Source organism: Vigna umbellata, chromosome 2 (assembly GCF_029865625.1).
Source record: "Vigna umbellata cultivar VRB3 chromosome 2, Vumbellata_1.0, whole genome shotgun sequence".
In the NCBI taxonomy this organism is placed as follows: domain Eukaryota; kingdom Viridiplantae; phylum Streptophyta; class Magnoliopsida; order Fabales; family Fabaceae; genus Vigna; species Vigna umbellata.
The window spans coordinates 9876489-9892637 of NC_142166.1; the positions used below are offsets into that span (position 1 = coordinate 9876489).

At 30.4% G+C, this 16149-nt stretch overlaps 1 protein-coding gene across 4 annotated transcripts; it reads left to right on the forward strand.

Moving 5' to 3' along the window:
* The first annotated feature begins 448 nt into the window (after nucleotides 1–448).
* On the forward strand, nucleotides 449–13423 carry LOC124836664 (protein argonaute PNH1-like). 4 transcript variants are annotated; one of them, XM_088106051.1, is made up of 24 exons: nucleotides 449–657; nucleotides 1538–1666; nucleotides 6752–7039; nucleotides 7280–7488; nucleotides 7637–7783; nucleotides 7893–8026; nucleotides 8118–8227; nucleotides 8752–8858; nucleotides 8945–9083; nucleotides 9166–9282; nucleotides 9483–9590; nucleotides 9680–9751; nucleotides 9845–9967; nucleotides 10213–10372; nucleotides 10695–10816; nucleotides 10971–11108; nucleotides 11329–11471; nucleotides 11720–11782; nucleotides 11881–11944; nucleotides 12029–12164; nucleotides 12417–12490; nucleotides 12643–12737; nucleotides 12823–12854; nucleotides 13083–13423. In XM_088106051.1, the coding sequence occupies exons 3-24, from the start codon at nucleotides 6773–6775 to the stop codon at nucleotides 13247–13249; spliced, it is 2727 nt and encodes a 908-aa protein (XP_087962177.1). In that variant the 5' UTR covers nucleotides 449–657; nucleotides 1538–1666; nucleotides 6752–6772; the 3' UTR covers nucleotides 13250–13423. The 4 variants fall into 4 exon arrangements, with proteins under 4 accessions (XP_087962177.1, XP_087962176.1, XP_047167795.1 ...); XM_088106050.1 differs by having other exon boundaries at nucleotides 449–653; XM_047311839.2 differs by lacking the exon at nucleotides 449–657 and adding an exon at nucleotides 670–1058.
* Nucleotides 13424–16149: the final 2726 nt, after the last annotated feature.

Sequence of the window (16149 nt, forward strand, 5' to 3'; positions counted from 1 at the left end):
TTATATTTAGATAATTATAATAATTTTATGTATGCATTTTGTTTTAACTATTCTAGTTTATTAAATATTAATAATTTTTATAATAGTGTTAATACTATTAAAATTTTGGGATGTTATATAAAAAAAGTTACTATTTTTTATATGATTATTATTGTTAACTTTCATATATATATATATATATATATATATTCCATTAATCTTAATAAAAAGAATTATGAACTTTTTTTTTATTTTGTACAGGAGGAACTAACATCTGAGGAAAAAGAAAATAATCTGAACATATTTTTGTGAAAAGAGAGACAATGTGTTTATGTACAGTTCTTATCCTATAAAATGTAAAAGGTAAAGGAGAAAAAAGTATTACATAAACGAAATATTAATAGTATATAGTTGTAAAACGAGCCTTGTAAGCTGTGCTGAGCTTAGTTCTTGCTTTATAAAAGTTTCACCCCCCATTACACATGCTTCTCCACAACACAACCCTTCTGCTTTCTTTTTTTCTTTCATTTAACACTGACATAACACAATTCCGCCACATTTTCCGTCTAAGAAACTGACACAGCTTCTCTTTCCCTTAAACAATTTCTTTAATTTTTCCTTCTAAGCTTTGCACCAGAGGCAGAGAGAAAGCACACTTCTCACTCTATCTATGTGTATGTATGGAATCTCGCACCTTTCTTTATCACTCTCCAACCACCCCAAATGCTCCTTTCTGCAATTTTTTCATTAATGTATGTGGCGTTTCTTTTCCTGCTTCTCAAAAGATAAAAAGCCTTCATTGTTTTTTATCCTTTTAAATAATCAAAGTGGCACGCTTTCACCCCCAAAACCCCTTCTTAGATCTCCTTTCTCGTTTAAAGCTCCTTTCTTAAAGCTACTACTCAACACCAATTTCTCTAACTCCTCCACCCTACACTTTGCTTAATGTTTTATCCACTATACAACTCTCCATTATCCTTCTTTTCTTCTTCCTCTTCCTTCCAACCTCACCTTTCTTTCATAATTTGCTCAAGGCCCTGCATGCTCTTCTCCCCTTTAATCTAAATTTCTCTTTTCAGGTTTGTTCTAACCGCTGTAGATCTACAAAGCTTTCTTCTCTTTCTAATTCTACTCATCTTTTGAACTCCGTAAATGATTACTATTGGATGATGTTTTGAGGCTCTCAAAACTCGTTCTTAAGTCCAAATATCCACACAAATTTCAATCTTTTTTATGCTTCGATTTCAGCTTTGGTTAAGAGTACCACAAACAAATATGCAGTCACCAGTGGCCTGAGTCCATTTCTTACTGTCTGTGCCTTTGAATAGACAGTTAGCAAGCTTTTGTTGTGAAAATTTACCATGATACTAAACGAAAGTAGTAGTACTTGATCATAATTGATATAGCAGCACAGAAAGAAAACTCCATGAGTGCATGTAGTGTTTGAATATTTGTGTATGGCTGGGTGTATTAATTACATAGCAGCTAGGTGCAGCTGATGCATGTGTATACTCTTAATTGAAAGGCTGCAGTAACAGTATTATACCTTTGTGTGCAGGGAGAATAGAAGAGGTAATGTGAAGGTTGAGTTCAATATTATTTCATATTTAATACACTGATCATATAGTTGGGTTGGAGCACAGTGACAGCAGAGAGACATTAATACACACATAGCGTAAAGCAAAAGGTTTGCTTCCATTAACTGCTTCTCTTGTTCTGTCAACAAAAGGTTCTGCATTTTTCAATTTTTCTCACACTGCAAAAAGTCTATACCTCAGTTATTGTTCTGTTTATTATGTATGAAGTTGTCGAAGTGAGATGTTTGTTGCTGTGTTGTTTTGGGTCTCACTTTGTCATGGTTGCGATATGGGTTTCCTTCACTGCTATTTTCGGCTGTTTCCAGACTCATAAATACATCTTTATAAAGAAAAAGTCACAAACACCATTCTGCAGAGAATAGTTCAGGAAAAAAATCATACCAGATCATGGCTAGTTTAATTATTTTACACAAAAATAAAAAATAATATTAAATATAAACTTAAAACCTTTTTAATGCATTTGTCACATCAGTTGTTTGAATATATATATTAAAGTAACTTTTAAACTTAGAAGCAAAAATTTATAAATTCTAAATTTTGAAGGTTAAAAATTATTTCAAATTTAAGAGATAGAAGATTAATCTATAATTGTATTTGCAGTGGTTGCTTTTGTTCATTTAAGTTCATGATTAATAATTTATAACTTTAATTCCAATAATAACTTCATTTATAGAATTGTTAGATTTAATTTTAAACGAGTATATCAGTGGAAGTTCTATGTTTCTTTTCCATAACCCTTAATTATTAATAGTTTTAATTTTTCAACTTTATACTCAAGTCTTGTCTAAATTCATTATTAAATAATTAATTAATTAACAAAAAATTAATTTAGTTATCTTTTTATCTCTTTTATATATTTTCACTACAAATGTCGGTTTCTCTCCTGTTGTCATTATTAAATATACAATTTAATATAAGTTAATTAATTAAAGCTGCAAACAGTTTGAAAATATAAATTGTCCTATGAGAAAGAGATATTAATACAATAATAAATAAAATATTAAAGACTTCTCTATATCTTATATTCAGGTATAAGAAGGAAGTTTGTGTTTTCCTTTAGTTTTTTCAAATAAAACAAACAAAACTGTAAGGAATACTTAAAAACTAATATAAATATTCAATTAAGCTGAATATTGAAAAAGAAATTCAATATTTAAATAAAATTGATGAAAATGGGTTAAAATATTTTTAATGCAATTAGAAAATATTTCCTCTATTGCATTTTTTTTAAATGTAAATTAAAATGTAGGAATATAGACATTTGAAGCATTTCATTTTGAAAATTTTAAAATTTGTTAATAAATGATTTTCTGATTTAACTATAATTTGTATGCTTTTGTTTACTTGATATTGAACCAAGATTATTGAGCATTGCTTAAAAAAAATTCATTAATTAATATGTATAAACAAATATTAAGTACGATCAATACATTTCCTTACATACAGTTTAAGTTTTTTAAAATATAAAATATAGAGATTTCATAAACATTTGTTTTTAAAACTACTAAAAATAATTTTGGTTAATCCTTTTAATAATTTTAAAAAATATTTTTCCTTTAATAGGGTAGTATTAACTGTGGAAGACTTTTCACACTGACTCTTTAATTTAATTTAATTTAATTTATTCTAATTACTTATTTACTAGCTTGAAATTAAAATAAGAACAATTGGCCGTATTAACTTAAACACTTTCATATCAACCTTAAATTTTATTTTATTTTAATTTACTATTTAATAGCTTGAAATTATAATTAAAATGATTATATATTATAAGTTGGCTGAAAACCCATAATTGTTGAAAATATTCCTTTATCAAACAATAAACGATCAATATTTTCTTGCATTATGTGAGTTTTTTGTAATTATAAATAAATAAAATATAAATTTAAAGAGTTTTGTTCTGGTGAAAAAATATTTAACAATTACCACAATGTTTTTAATAAAACTAGAAGTTCCAATATTACAATATCATCTACTTTTTAGAAGCTTTAGACAACAAGATTATATGCTTGTATGAATAATTTAATGTGCAATTAAAAATATTATTTTATCTGCTAGATTGAATTGAAGAATAGTTTGTTTTTGAATTTTAAATTATATATATATATATATATATATATATATATATATGTTTTAATATTTATAATGTCAAACTTATTTTAATTTATTAACAAGAATCCGGAATAAGTTTAAGAGACTAAATTATAAGATGATAGATTTTGTAGAAAATATAAATTTAAATGTAGAACATTAAATTTTATTATCTAAAGTTTATTGGAATTATATTATTAGAAATTATTTTCTGTATTGAAGTTCAGTTTTTTCTCCATTAAAAAAATCATTAATAGTTAAAGAAGAAAAAATGATTTGAGTTATCTTTCATTTTAACTGAATTCTTGAAAAATGTGAAACAATTAAACATATTAAAACAAATATCTTAGTCAAAATTTAAGAAAACAAATATCTTAGTCGAGATTTATGAAAAAGAGTAATAATAATTTAAATAACTTTCCTTCCTTCATTCTTTGAATCACATTTTCAAAACAAAACTAAAATGAGATTTTGATTTTAAAATAAATATGATTAACTTTTATTAACATACTTAAGGCCGATATACTAAATATATAAATGTATTTGGGATATAAAATATTGTTTAAAATATTATAGATGAATTATTTTAATGTAAGTTTTTGTGAGTATTAGGATTTAGAGAAGATTTGTTTATTATTGGTCATAATCTTGGTAGGGCCACCTTAGGGTATAGATAGAGAGCTGAATTGGGTAAACAATTCAGATTATCTGATACACCAATTATCAATTGACTGTGACATTTTTCACATCTGATTTTCCATTTACTTTAAAAAAGACAACATTTTAGTACATTTCGTCCTCTGCTGGACTGACTCTTTTTTATTTTTTGTCTTTTCTTTAAATAAATAAATTAGATTTTTAATATCTTTTTAAAGTTGGCAAATCATACCACTTGATTGAAAACTTAAAGGAAGGAAAATATATATGTTTATTTTTAAAATTAAGGTAAAATAAATGAAACTAATTTAATTTCAAATGTAGTGATTTACGAAATAAATTTTATTATATGTATACGTTTTAATTTAAGATAATATTATTTTCAATTTATAAAATTGTAATTGTCACTTTTTTCAAGATGACTTCATATATAAACTTTCAAGTTAAAACTCATCTAGGTTGGATTGAAGTTAGAATAATGATATTTTGACAACATTTTAATATTATCTATATATTATTTTGTGATTTATCTATGTTGTTTATAATTATTATTATTGATTGTGGAATAATTTTATATCACGTAGATAATGTTAAAATGTTGTCAAAAAAATATTGTCAAGAGTATCGTTATTTTAAAGTTATTCTTTACGTCAAAATTAAAATTAATTTGTTTCGGTTGACCATAAAACCAGACCTATGCAAAAATTGTACTACATTAAATGATATTTCTATCCATTTTCTCATCAATTCAAGATCAAAATTATATAGTGAAAAATAAAAGTTACATTTTTTTTCTTGGGACTTATTATATATTTGTTGTCTTATAGTTTAATCAAATAAATTATAGTAGTCGGTATTTTTTTTATGTAGAAATTCATATTAAACTAAATATGAAAACTGTGTAAAAAATATCGTATTGACAGTATATATTTTAATGAAATCCTTTATTTTAAAAAATTAGCTCATAGTAATATCAATATCAACGAAAGGATTTATAACTCATAGTAATATAAAAAAGTAAATAATTTTTTTTTCTAGTAAATTTGTATACTTAGAAATCATCCGTTTTTGTTTTTACGCATATAATCGTAATCTCTTTCGGCTTGTAAGCATAAAGTTTTTAATAATACTTGGAATGTCTTGTTTCTATCATGTTGAATGTCTTCTTTTGAAAATCCAAAGAAGTAAACTTTATGAATTGAAGTTTTTGGAAGGGATGAAAGATTAAAAATTTGGAGTTTATAAGCTAAAAAATGGTGAAAGAGTTTTGAGGGATGTTGTATCTGTTGCGTGAAAGGGACAGGACAAATGATTGTTCTTCGTGTCTTTATAAAGATCACGAATAGTCGATAAGCGTTGGCATCAATTATACTTTTATCGGCTCCACATTAGTTCGCATCCAAAAGACCGAAGCCAAAGAGAAGAGGACCAAAATCTTTGTTTTTTCGGCCACGCATGATAAAGCTTGCAGTGTTTTAGCCTCGCTTGCACGTACAACTGACACTCTTATTTCATGGATTTCCAAGCACCACCAACCTTAGCTTCTCACTTTCTTTCAGTCTGTGGTCTTTGTAGTGCTGACTGCTTTTCGCCATGTTCTGTCGCTGTAGTTCAACTTGGCAAGACGTTAAAGCTTCTTTTCTGGTTTCTGCAAAAGCCCTTCATACATGCAACCTTACAACCTGTCCCTCCAAGAACTTGGAGTAGACTAAGTTTCAAAAACATCTCCTTTGGGACCACCACTTCAAACCCACATCCCAAATAATTCACCATACTACCACCACACACCCATTTTCTTTCTACCTTATGCCTATCACCCTATGGACATCAAACCTATACTTCCACCCTAATGGGGCTTATCAAAATTTTTCATTAGGCCACTAGTTCAAACAAAAATTCATATTATGAGACCTCCATTTTCGATGAACTTTTATTCATCCCATTAATGTTAATACCATTTAAAAGTGTCACATCTCAATCTTTATGTTTGTTATATGTCAAAAATTGTATTTTTATTTAAAAAATGTTATGTTTGTTATAGGCTATTCCTGGTTTGCATGTATGTATATGCACGTCACTTTATTTATGATCCACATCTTTTCAGAGAATATACAGCACCTAGGGGAAGAGGAAAACACTATCTGGATTTGATGTTGTACCATCCTCTCCTCCTCTTTTTCCCCTTCTTTTCAGCTTTTCAGCCGTTGCAAAGTTTCATTTCTTTCCCACTCCTGAACTTTCTATTCTCTCCCATCAAGACCATTGCATAAGCCATAAGCTGAGACATGGTTTTGTTTGTGAGTGAAACTTCAAACTTGTTGCGCCATAAAAAACCTTTTTCCCAGCTGGAATCTGTCTTTTTCCCACTTCCCCCTCTCCTCCTTACAGAAACATAAGACAAACTTGCTTGTGTGTGTTTTCCACAGAACTACTCTGCCAAGTGAAAAATGAAGGATCCAGAGGAGCACCAAGTGAAGTCTAGAAGGCCTCTTCCAAAACCCACAGAACGTAGAAGAAGGTGCAGGAGAAGGAGCCAGTGCAAGCCAGAGAAATTACAAGAAACAGAACTTCATCCACAGCTTCCTTCCTCTGCCACTTCCAAGAGTCTTATGTTTCATCAAAGGCCTGGCTATGGTCAACTCGGGACCAAGTGTCTCGTCAAAGCTAACCACTTCCTTGCTGATATATCTGCATCTGACTTGAGCCATTACAATGTAAGTCTAATCTTATATACTGCATGGATGGTTAAATTTAAAAAAAGAAAATATTTTTTTGCCACCCTCATGAGAATGGTTAAAGAAAAGTACATCAATTCTTCCAAAATAATCAAATCAGGGGAGTGGAGAAAGTATGAACACCTCCACATTGCAACAATTTGTCTTGCATTATCAAATTCCCAAGGGGTTGGCCTAGAATTGTTTTGAGTCACTTTGTTGCGTTTGATTTTTGTTAAGGTTAAAATAACACCTGAAGTCACTTCTCGAAAAACAAGCAAGACTATCGTAGCAGAGTTGGTGAGGGTTCACAGGAACACTGACTTAGCCACGAGGCTCCCTGTGTATGATGGAGGAAGAAACCTTTACACTGCTGGTTTGCTTCCTTTTACATACAAAGAATTCAATGTAACGTTGAGTGAGGATGATGATGCCACTAGTGGTACCAGGTAATCTTTCAAGTTGTCTTGTTCTCTTCAAGAATGCTATATTTTGTTCATAATCATAAGAGATCTATGACACTTTCTGAATTTGTAACCAACGTTTGGATTTTGTTGAATGTGAGTGTCTTAAAGAGTCTTAATTATTTTGTAACAGGGAAAGAAAGTTTAAGGTGGTAATCAAGTTCGCAACTCATGTTAGCATGCATCAGCTACGTGACCTTCTCAGTGGAAAGCAAGTGGACAATCCACAGGAAGCTCTAACGGTCTTTGATATTGTGTTAAGGGAGCTTGCGGCTCAGAGGTGCATTTGGGGTTGTTCTTTGAAAGTTATATGTTATATGTTGACTACTTTTGTACCATTGATTGTGATATTTTTTTCATGTTTCTTGTGGCTTCATGTGCATTTCTAGTTACGTGTCAATTGGGAGGTTTCTTTATTCTCCGGATGTAAGAAAACCACAGCAGTTGGGTGGTGGCCTTGAATCGTGGAGGGGCTTCTACCAGAGTATAAGGCCTACTCAGATGGGATTGTCACTTAACATTGGTTAGGCTTCCACCAATAATAACTAATAAGCTTCAATCCTTTGTTTTCCATTGTCATTGGTGTTTATTCAGTTATGTTTGATTGCATTCAGATATGTCATCAATGGCTTTTATTGAACCACTACCTGTGATTGATTTTGTTGCTCAAATTTTGGGAAAAGATGTGCACTCAAAGCCTTTGTCGGATGCTGATCGTGTCAAGGTATGAATATTGTGTTTTGGAATCCCTGCAATCATTGTTAGATGAACACTATGAATGTTATTTTTTGGAAACTCTGCAATCAATGTTCTACTACACTATGAATGTTGTTTTATGGAAAACCACAACCGCAATTTGAAACCTTGCTCATAAATTATTAAGTCATTTCTCATATGCCAATATACTTTTTACTTGAACGACATCGGCATAATCAATCACTGGCTTCGGTATAATCTTGTGAGGTGAAGGGTCTTTGCTTAAAATCATTGTTTAGTGCCATAGAAGATGACTGATCAACTATTAGCCAAGCTTTTCTTTTAAACAAAAAGGAAAACGAGAAGTCTTTCTTCCAATTGACCTGACCTCATAATTTTTTCAAGTATACTTGCCAAATGTTGAAATTCATTATGAAAGTTCCCTTATCGGTTATTGAAGAATTTAATTGGTGATGTCTCTAGTTCTCAAATTGAGAGAAAGATTTAAGTAATATCTAACCAAAATATGTGTGGGCTGTCACTGGAGAACAGATAAAAAAGGCTCTAAGAGGTGTAAAAGTTGAAGTTACACATAGAGGAAATTTTCGAAGGAAGTATAGAATATCAGGACTGACTTCACAGCCTACAAGGGAGCTTATGTATGTCTTTTCTGACTTTAGAAGGTTGAAATTTACATTTTACACATATCCTCCTTTGAAATACTGTCTCTTTTCCCACTGAACAGTTTCCCTCTTGATGAGCAAATGAACATGAAATCAGTAGTAGATTATTTTCAAGAAATGTATGGATTTACAATAAAATATTCTCATCTACCTTGCCTTCAAGTAGGAAGCCAAAGGAAGGTCAACTATTTGCCCATGGAGGTAATCTTTGCTTTCAATATAATCAAATTATATTATTCTATTCTACCTTTCCCATAGCGAACTCATGTGAATCTTGTCCCAGGCATGCAAAATAGTTGAGGGCCAGAGATATACAAAAGGGTTAAATGAAAAGCAGATAACTTCTCTGCTGAAGTTCTCATGCCAGAGACCCCGAGAACAAGAGGCAGACATTTTACAGGTCACATTATCAAGGATTCTTGGTTTTACCTCAATCCTTCCCTTTCTGATACATTTTTATTTTAGAGTCAATTGGACATTATATAGTTTGAAGTTACAATCACTGTAACTTCATCCTTTATAGTCATGCGAGCTCTTCCTGTTCTAACACGGTTTGTTTAGTTTGGTTTATTTATCTAGAGCTTGTCTGTTTACTTGCAGACAATGCAACAAAACAACTACGACAATAATCCATATGCAAAAGAGTTTGGCATCAGCATAGATAACAAGCTTGCATCTGTTGAGGCTCGGGTTCTTCCACCTCCTTGGGTAATTTTCCCATAATTAAATTGTTTACCGGTTGTTTACTTTTTTCCATTGTGTTGATAATGTATTTTGGCTCTTCTTTTTACTTATAGTTGAAATATCACGACACTGGAAGAGAAAAAGAATACTTGCCACAAGTTGGTCAGTGGAACATGATGAACAAGGTCAGCTCAGACGTTAACATATAGTAGTTCATTCTTTTGGTGAAAGAAGCTACTTGTTCCTGACTGATTGAAATTCTGGTAATTTTAATGCAGAAAGTAATAAATGGAAGTACTGTAAGATATTGGGCATGTATCAATTTCTCTCGAAGTGTACAGGAAAGTACAGCTCGTGGATTTTGTCAACAGTTAGTTCAGATGTGCCAAATCTCAGGCATGGTAAAGTTTCAAAAGTTGGCCAAGTCTTGTTGCTGCATTCTTTTTTAGGCACCATTTATTTCAACTGCACTCCATACTCTTTGAAATTATAAATACTCATCTTTCATTATATATCATTGTCAGTCCTAGTTACATTCATTGTCAAGATGTAATGTATACCCATTCTTGTGTCACCCAATAGCTTTAGCTTTTGTGGGTTATCAGAGTGTTTACGACCAATTGGTTTAAAGTTTGATCTTCGTCAGGAATTCAGTCAGGACCCTGTGATTCCTATATATTCTGCAAGACCAGATCAGGTAAAGAAGGCTTTGAATTATGTACACTCTGCTGCTATGGATAAGCTTTGTGGGAAAGAGCTAGAGTTACTGATTGCCATTCTTCCAGACAATAATGGCTCTCTGTACGGTATGATTCTAGGTCACTCTTCCATTTGTATTACTTCATAACTATAACTAAGATGGTACTGGTTTATAATTATAGAAATGTTGAGGCTATAGTGCCTTGATGTTTCTTCATTTGGACATTTTTTTTTTCATTTCTTATGCCTGCAATCTGGTAATGCCTCTATCCTCTTTCTTGAATATGTTTTTTTCCCTAGTAGATTCCTTTCTAAACATGGTATCAAGAAAAAAAGAGATGCTTAGCATTTCTCCATTATCTATATGTCAGTTTATCTGTGGAGAAAATTATTTCACACTTGCATTAAAGAAACAAACTCTTCGTTCAGGTGATCTCAAAAGGATTTGCGAAACAGATCTGGGGTTGATCTCTCAATGCTGCCTTACGAAACATGTATTCAAGATCAATAGACAATACCTTGCAAATGTGGCACTTAAAATCAATGTCAAGGTCTGCTACTAAATCTTCGATCATACTTTACAATCCAAAGTGACAGGGTGGCTACATGCTACTCTAAAATCTTTCCTTTTATATCATAAGTCTTATTTTATTTGTAATCATTATTTTCATTTCCTTTGCTTAATTAAACTATTTATTCTTGCAGATGGGAGGAAGAAACACAGTGCTTTTGGATGCTTTAAGTTGGAGGATTCCACTGGTCAGTGATATTCCAACAATAATATTTGGAGCTGATGTAACTCATCCGGAATCAGGAGAGGATTCTTGTCCATCCATTGCTGCTGTAAGCATTTCCAAACTTCTATATACAACTAAATGGTGTCCTATGTTTGGTATGTAATTGAAAGGACTGAGAATGTTGTTTACTTTATGTGGCAGTAGGATCTTCTTCACCCTACTCTATTTCTTATTGCTTTTTGAGTGATAGTACTGGAATTATCTCACATGTCCTGTTATTCTCCTATTTCTTTTTTTCTGACCTCTAACTGATTATGGTAATCCAGGTTGTAGCCTCCCAGGACTGGCCTGAAGTAACAAAGTATGCAGGGTTGGTCTGTGCTCAGCCTCATCGAGAAGAGCTTATTCAAGATCTTTTCAGATCTTGGAAAGATCCACAGAGGGGTGTAACATATGGTGGTATGATCAGGTACTTAACTGCCATCACTTTTAAGTTTGTCGCTTTATAAATGTTTTTGCTTCAAATTCATATAGGGTCTCCTGTTGTATTTATCTGGTTTTTCTTTAAAGGTCTTACAGTGTCTTTGGTTCACATTGCTCCACTTTAGAACTCGATAATTGACAACTAGGAAATCTTAATGTTTTTTTAGCATTTATCATTTGATGTTATCCAACATCTGCATTCATATCAATTCATGTTAATGTGTGAAACTGCAGGGAGCTTTTACTATCATTCAAGAAGGCAACGGGACAAAAACCATTGAGAATAATCTTCTACAGGTGGGATTGGATTTGTTCTGATACTGTTATGGTAGAGGTAGTTAAAAATGTGGACTATGCAGTTACTTTAACTACAATGTTATCTAATACATTATCAGGGATGGGGTAAGTGAAGGACAGTTCTACCAGGTTTTGCTATATGAGCTTGATGCCATCCGCAAGGTACTTGCAGAAAACAACTCAGAGTATAGTTATAACTTTTATCAGTATGCTATTCTCCGGTATCTATATTCTCTTTGTGTATAGGCTTGTGCATCTTTGGAACCTAGTTACCAGCCACCAGTAACATTTGTAGTAGTTCAAAAGCGGCATCACACTAGACTCTTTGCAAACAATCACGATGACAGAAATAGTACTGATAAGAGTGGAAATATCTTACCTGGTTAGTTTTCTTTTTGCTTCTACCAGCTGCCAGACTTTGGGTTTGTCAGTTGTCACTATTTTAAGGATATCTGAATGCAAGTGTTATAAGGGAATGAATTCAATTGAAAATATAAAAGATTATTACCTATGAAAGTTTTATGGTAACGTAGATACTGTGTGGTAGATTATAAGATCTTTCACTCTTCTGCAAATTATCCAATTTCATCAACCTGTGTTGTAAACGTTCCATATTGGACTGATTTTAATGTAGGAACTGTGGTAGATTCTAAGATCTGCCATCCTTCTGAATTCGACTTCTACTTATGCAGTCATGCAGGAATTCAGGTATGATAATGGTATTGGTGCTGCCACATTGGTTAGGACATAGGACTGAAAACCTGCATAAATTTCTGCAATCAGCATCTTATTGTTGTAAACCATTAAAATATCTAGTGTGTAGCAGCATTGATTTTATGTTGGTGATGGGCAATTTACAGGGTACAAGTAGACCAGCACACTATCATGTCCTCTGGGACGAGAACAATTTCACTGCAGACGAGATTCAGTCTCTTACCAACAATTTATGCTACACGTAAATGATTTTTCTGTTCATCATCTCAGATTTATTATGCTATATTTCTAAGATGACATAACCTTCCTTAACATTTTGGTTGCAGTTATGCAAGATGTACACGGTCTGTTTCTGTAGGTAATCATGCTAAACTCAGACAGTATATCTTTGGACGAACTTCTCAAAATGGACTTTTAGAAAAGAAAAACAATGAAATAAGTTTTCCTATAACATATAATTAGTTTATGACCAAATTAAACAATAAATATTTATAGAAGTATGCTATAAGTTTATACAAATTAACTTCTGTATGAACCTTTTTTGCTTTTTTTCTTATTTTTTATAAAGTTTATGTTGTGTTTGCAGTGCCTCCCGCATACTATGCTCATCTAGCAGCCTACAGGGCTCGATTCTACATGGAACCTGATGTTGTTGAGATTTCCAAACTGCGAGGAACAAGATCGAAAGAGGGGCCAGTTCGGCCACTGCCTGCTCTGAAAGAGAAGGTGAAAAATGTAATGTTTTACTGTTGAATGAGATGCAATAAGAGGCTTCAGAATAGAGAAACAGTAGCATATATAGTCAACAGAAACTAATTAGAGGTGACAAATTTGTCAATGTTATATTATAAGCATCTTCTGCATGGAAAATTTTGACTATATCTTTATAGTCCTAGTTTTATCTGCATAATTGATGAGTCTATCAAGAAAAAATTTATCAAAAAGATACAACAAGAAGAAAAACTGAGTCCAATTTACATCAGAAGAAATTGACATCATTTCGGGTTGATAGGTAATATATATAAGAGAATCTAATCTTCATCAAATAATACAATTTTCTTAAACAAGTAATACTAAATTTTGGTGACATAATCATGACTTTTCTAAACGTGTATTAGGAAAATCAAGTCCTTATTATTGAAGGAAGTAAAATGGATTTACATAAATATCATCATATGAGTGTTCTTTAGACAACTAACAACAACAGAGAAGTAAGCATTATAATTTTAAAAAATGTTAAAATTTACAACTAGAAGTTCACCTCTATCTAAAATTTAATTATAACATTGTCTTGGAATAGTTTTATAGAAAAGAAAATCTTCACCAACTTAAATCTTAAAAAGAAAAAGAGAGAGAGGGGTTTGGTTCAGATGTAGACATAGCTCGAGATTTCAATTGACTTTGATGAATAATCATCATGTCCTATTGGGTGGAATTTGAATTTGAATTTGATTGAGCTCCTTTACTTTCCTTAATTAAGATTTGCATATAACTGATCTTTTAAGTTGAAGCTAATCACACATTTCTTCCTAATTCCCAACCCTTGGATATAATTTTTAATGAACGGTACTGCATCACTTTCAAATAATATATTCCCGGAAAACACGAAACTTGTGGATTCTATGCTTTTTAATATAACCACACATATAATAAAATTAATCAATTCATATTTTTTTAAATATTACTAATGTATAAAATTTACTTTAAATAGTTTGTGTAGTCTTTTATTATTATAATGATGTGATTATAAATGAAAAATGTTAATATTACATGGCTATATACCATCATGTTAAAATGATGAATTTTAGTCTAATTCAATTCCACAAAACCATGAAATTTCTAACAAAAAAATAATTTACTAAAAAAAAAGTAAAATATTTACAAGAAGATCAAAGAATCCTAACAACAACCAGTGTGAAAAAAGAGCATGAGGAAGAAATAGGAAAAAAATATTAAAACGATATTTATTATAAGTAAAACTTAAGAAAATTGTAGAAGAAATAAAGAAGCAATGACAAATAAATTTTCAACAAATACTATATAAACATCACTAAGGTAAAAAACAGTAAAATTATTTTAGCACTTAAAACAATATTTCAACACTTAATTTGTATAGTAACTATGAATCATGTTCAAACACAAAAGTTCTCCTAAGAATGGCTGAAAATTGGCCTTTTTAATACAAAATATTACATATTTATATCAAATCCATTAATAACACTCAAGTTGTTCAAACAAAAGACTACCTTAAAAATATTACCTGATGCGAGAACTATGAATTTGACTCCGTCCATAAGGCTTAACTCTGACTGGGGTTAAAAAAGTTTCCATTAAAAAGAGTTAAGAGGATTAAAAAGTCTAAAAAAATTATATGGACCAGAGCTAGCTAGTTCATGACTTTTTCTTTTTAAACATGAAAAAATATTTTTTTCAATATATTATTATACTTTCACTTTAACCTAAACCTTGTTAAATAATTTCTTCATTTTTGTTAACATCTAATCGATTTAGTATTCATTTCTAAAGTTAAAAGAAAAAATTTCAGATTTAATTCAGAAATTGTAATTGTTCTGTATATGCGTTTGATTCAAAATTCAACAAAGTGTTAAACATGATTTTTATAAGTTTAGACTAACAAATGAAAGCATAAATTATTATAGTTTCGTCAGACATCACAAATTCATGTGATCGAGCAAATATAGATGCACAACTTAAATTGATTCATCATATGAAGTACACAACTTTGTCCAACTCATCAAATGCAAACATATAACTTGAGAACTTCATATAAATAATTAACATACATTATATACGTGTAAAATATATATATATATATATATATATATATATATATATATATATATATGTATGCATGCTAGTGTTATTTTATGCACAAATTTATATAGGAGTACTTAAAATTTACATGCATTACAAATAAACTAAGGTTTATCAAGTTTTCATTACAGATCATCAAAAGTTTATAAAAAAACTGTGTAAATTGCAACCGCTAATTTTGTAAAATATGATAGTTTTTAACGGTCACAATTTACGTCTGTGACGGTTTTGAAAACCATCGTGATTCATATCACTATAAAGTATAATGTGATAGTTTGTTCGAAAATATTTTTTTACATTGTATTATCATATTTATAATTACCATTGTTATGAAATGTTGTTATTGAAATATTTTCTTATTTATTATTACTTAAATTTATAATTTTATAATTTAATAAAATATATTTTTAATAATGAAAATTTAAAATATATATAAAAATATCATGATACTACAATACTAAATGGTCAACCCTCGAGGGCCCATGCATCCAAATGTCCAGTGTTCTTCTCACAAGGTTTAAGGATGACAACGGGTGGTACGAATAGTGTTTATTCGTTATCCGATTCGGAAAAAAAAATTTACTATTTATACATATATTTAAAAAATATTTATGGATAGTTGCAAACCCATAAATATTTAAAATATATATTTTTATGAATTATTAAAATAAAATTATAAAAAATATAAATTAAATTAAATTAAATATAAATATAAATTTATTTTTAATTAAATTTAATATGATAAAATATAAATTAAATTTAACTTAATAAAATATAAATTAAATTTTTATTTTTATTTTTTACGGATAGCGGATACC

Excerpts from the sequence above, each read along its gene's own strand:
- LOC124836664 (XM_088106051.1), top strand. The coding sequence starts at position 6,773 with ATGAAGGATCCAGAGGAGCACCAAGTGAAGTCTAGAAGGCCTCTTCCA. Across the intron at positions 9,968-10,212 it reads TGTGCCAAATCTCAGGCATG|GAATTCAGTCAGGACCCTGT; the intron begins GTAAAGTTTCAA and ends GATCTTCGTCAG. Across the intron at positions 12,165-12,416 it reads GAGTGGAAATATCTTACCTG|GAACTGTGGTAGATTCTAAG; the intron begins GTTAGTTTTCTT and ends ATTTTAATGTAG.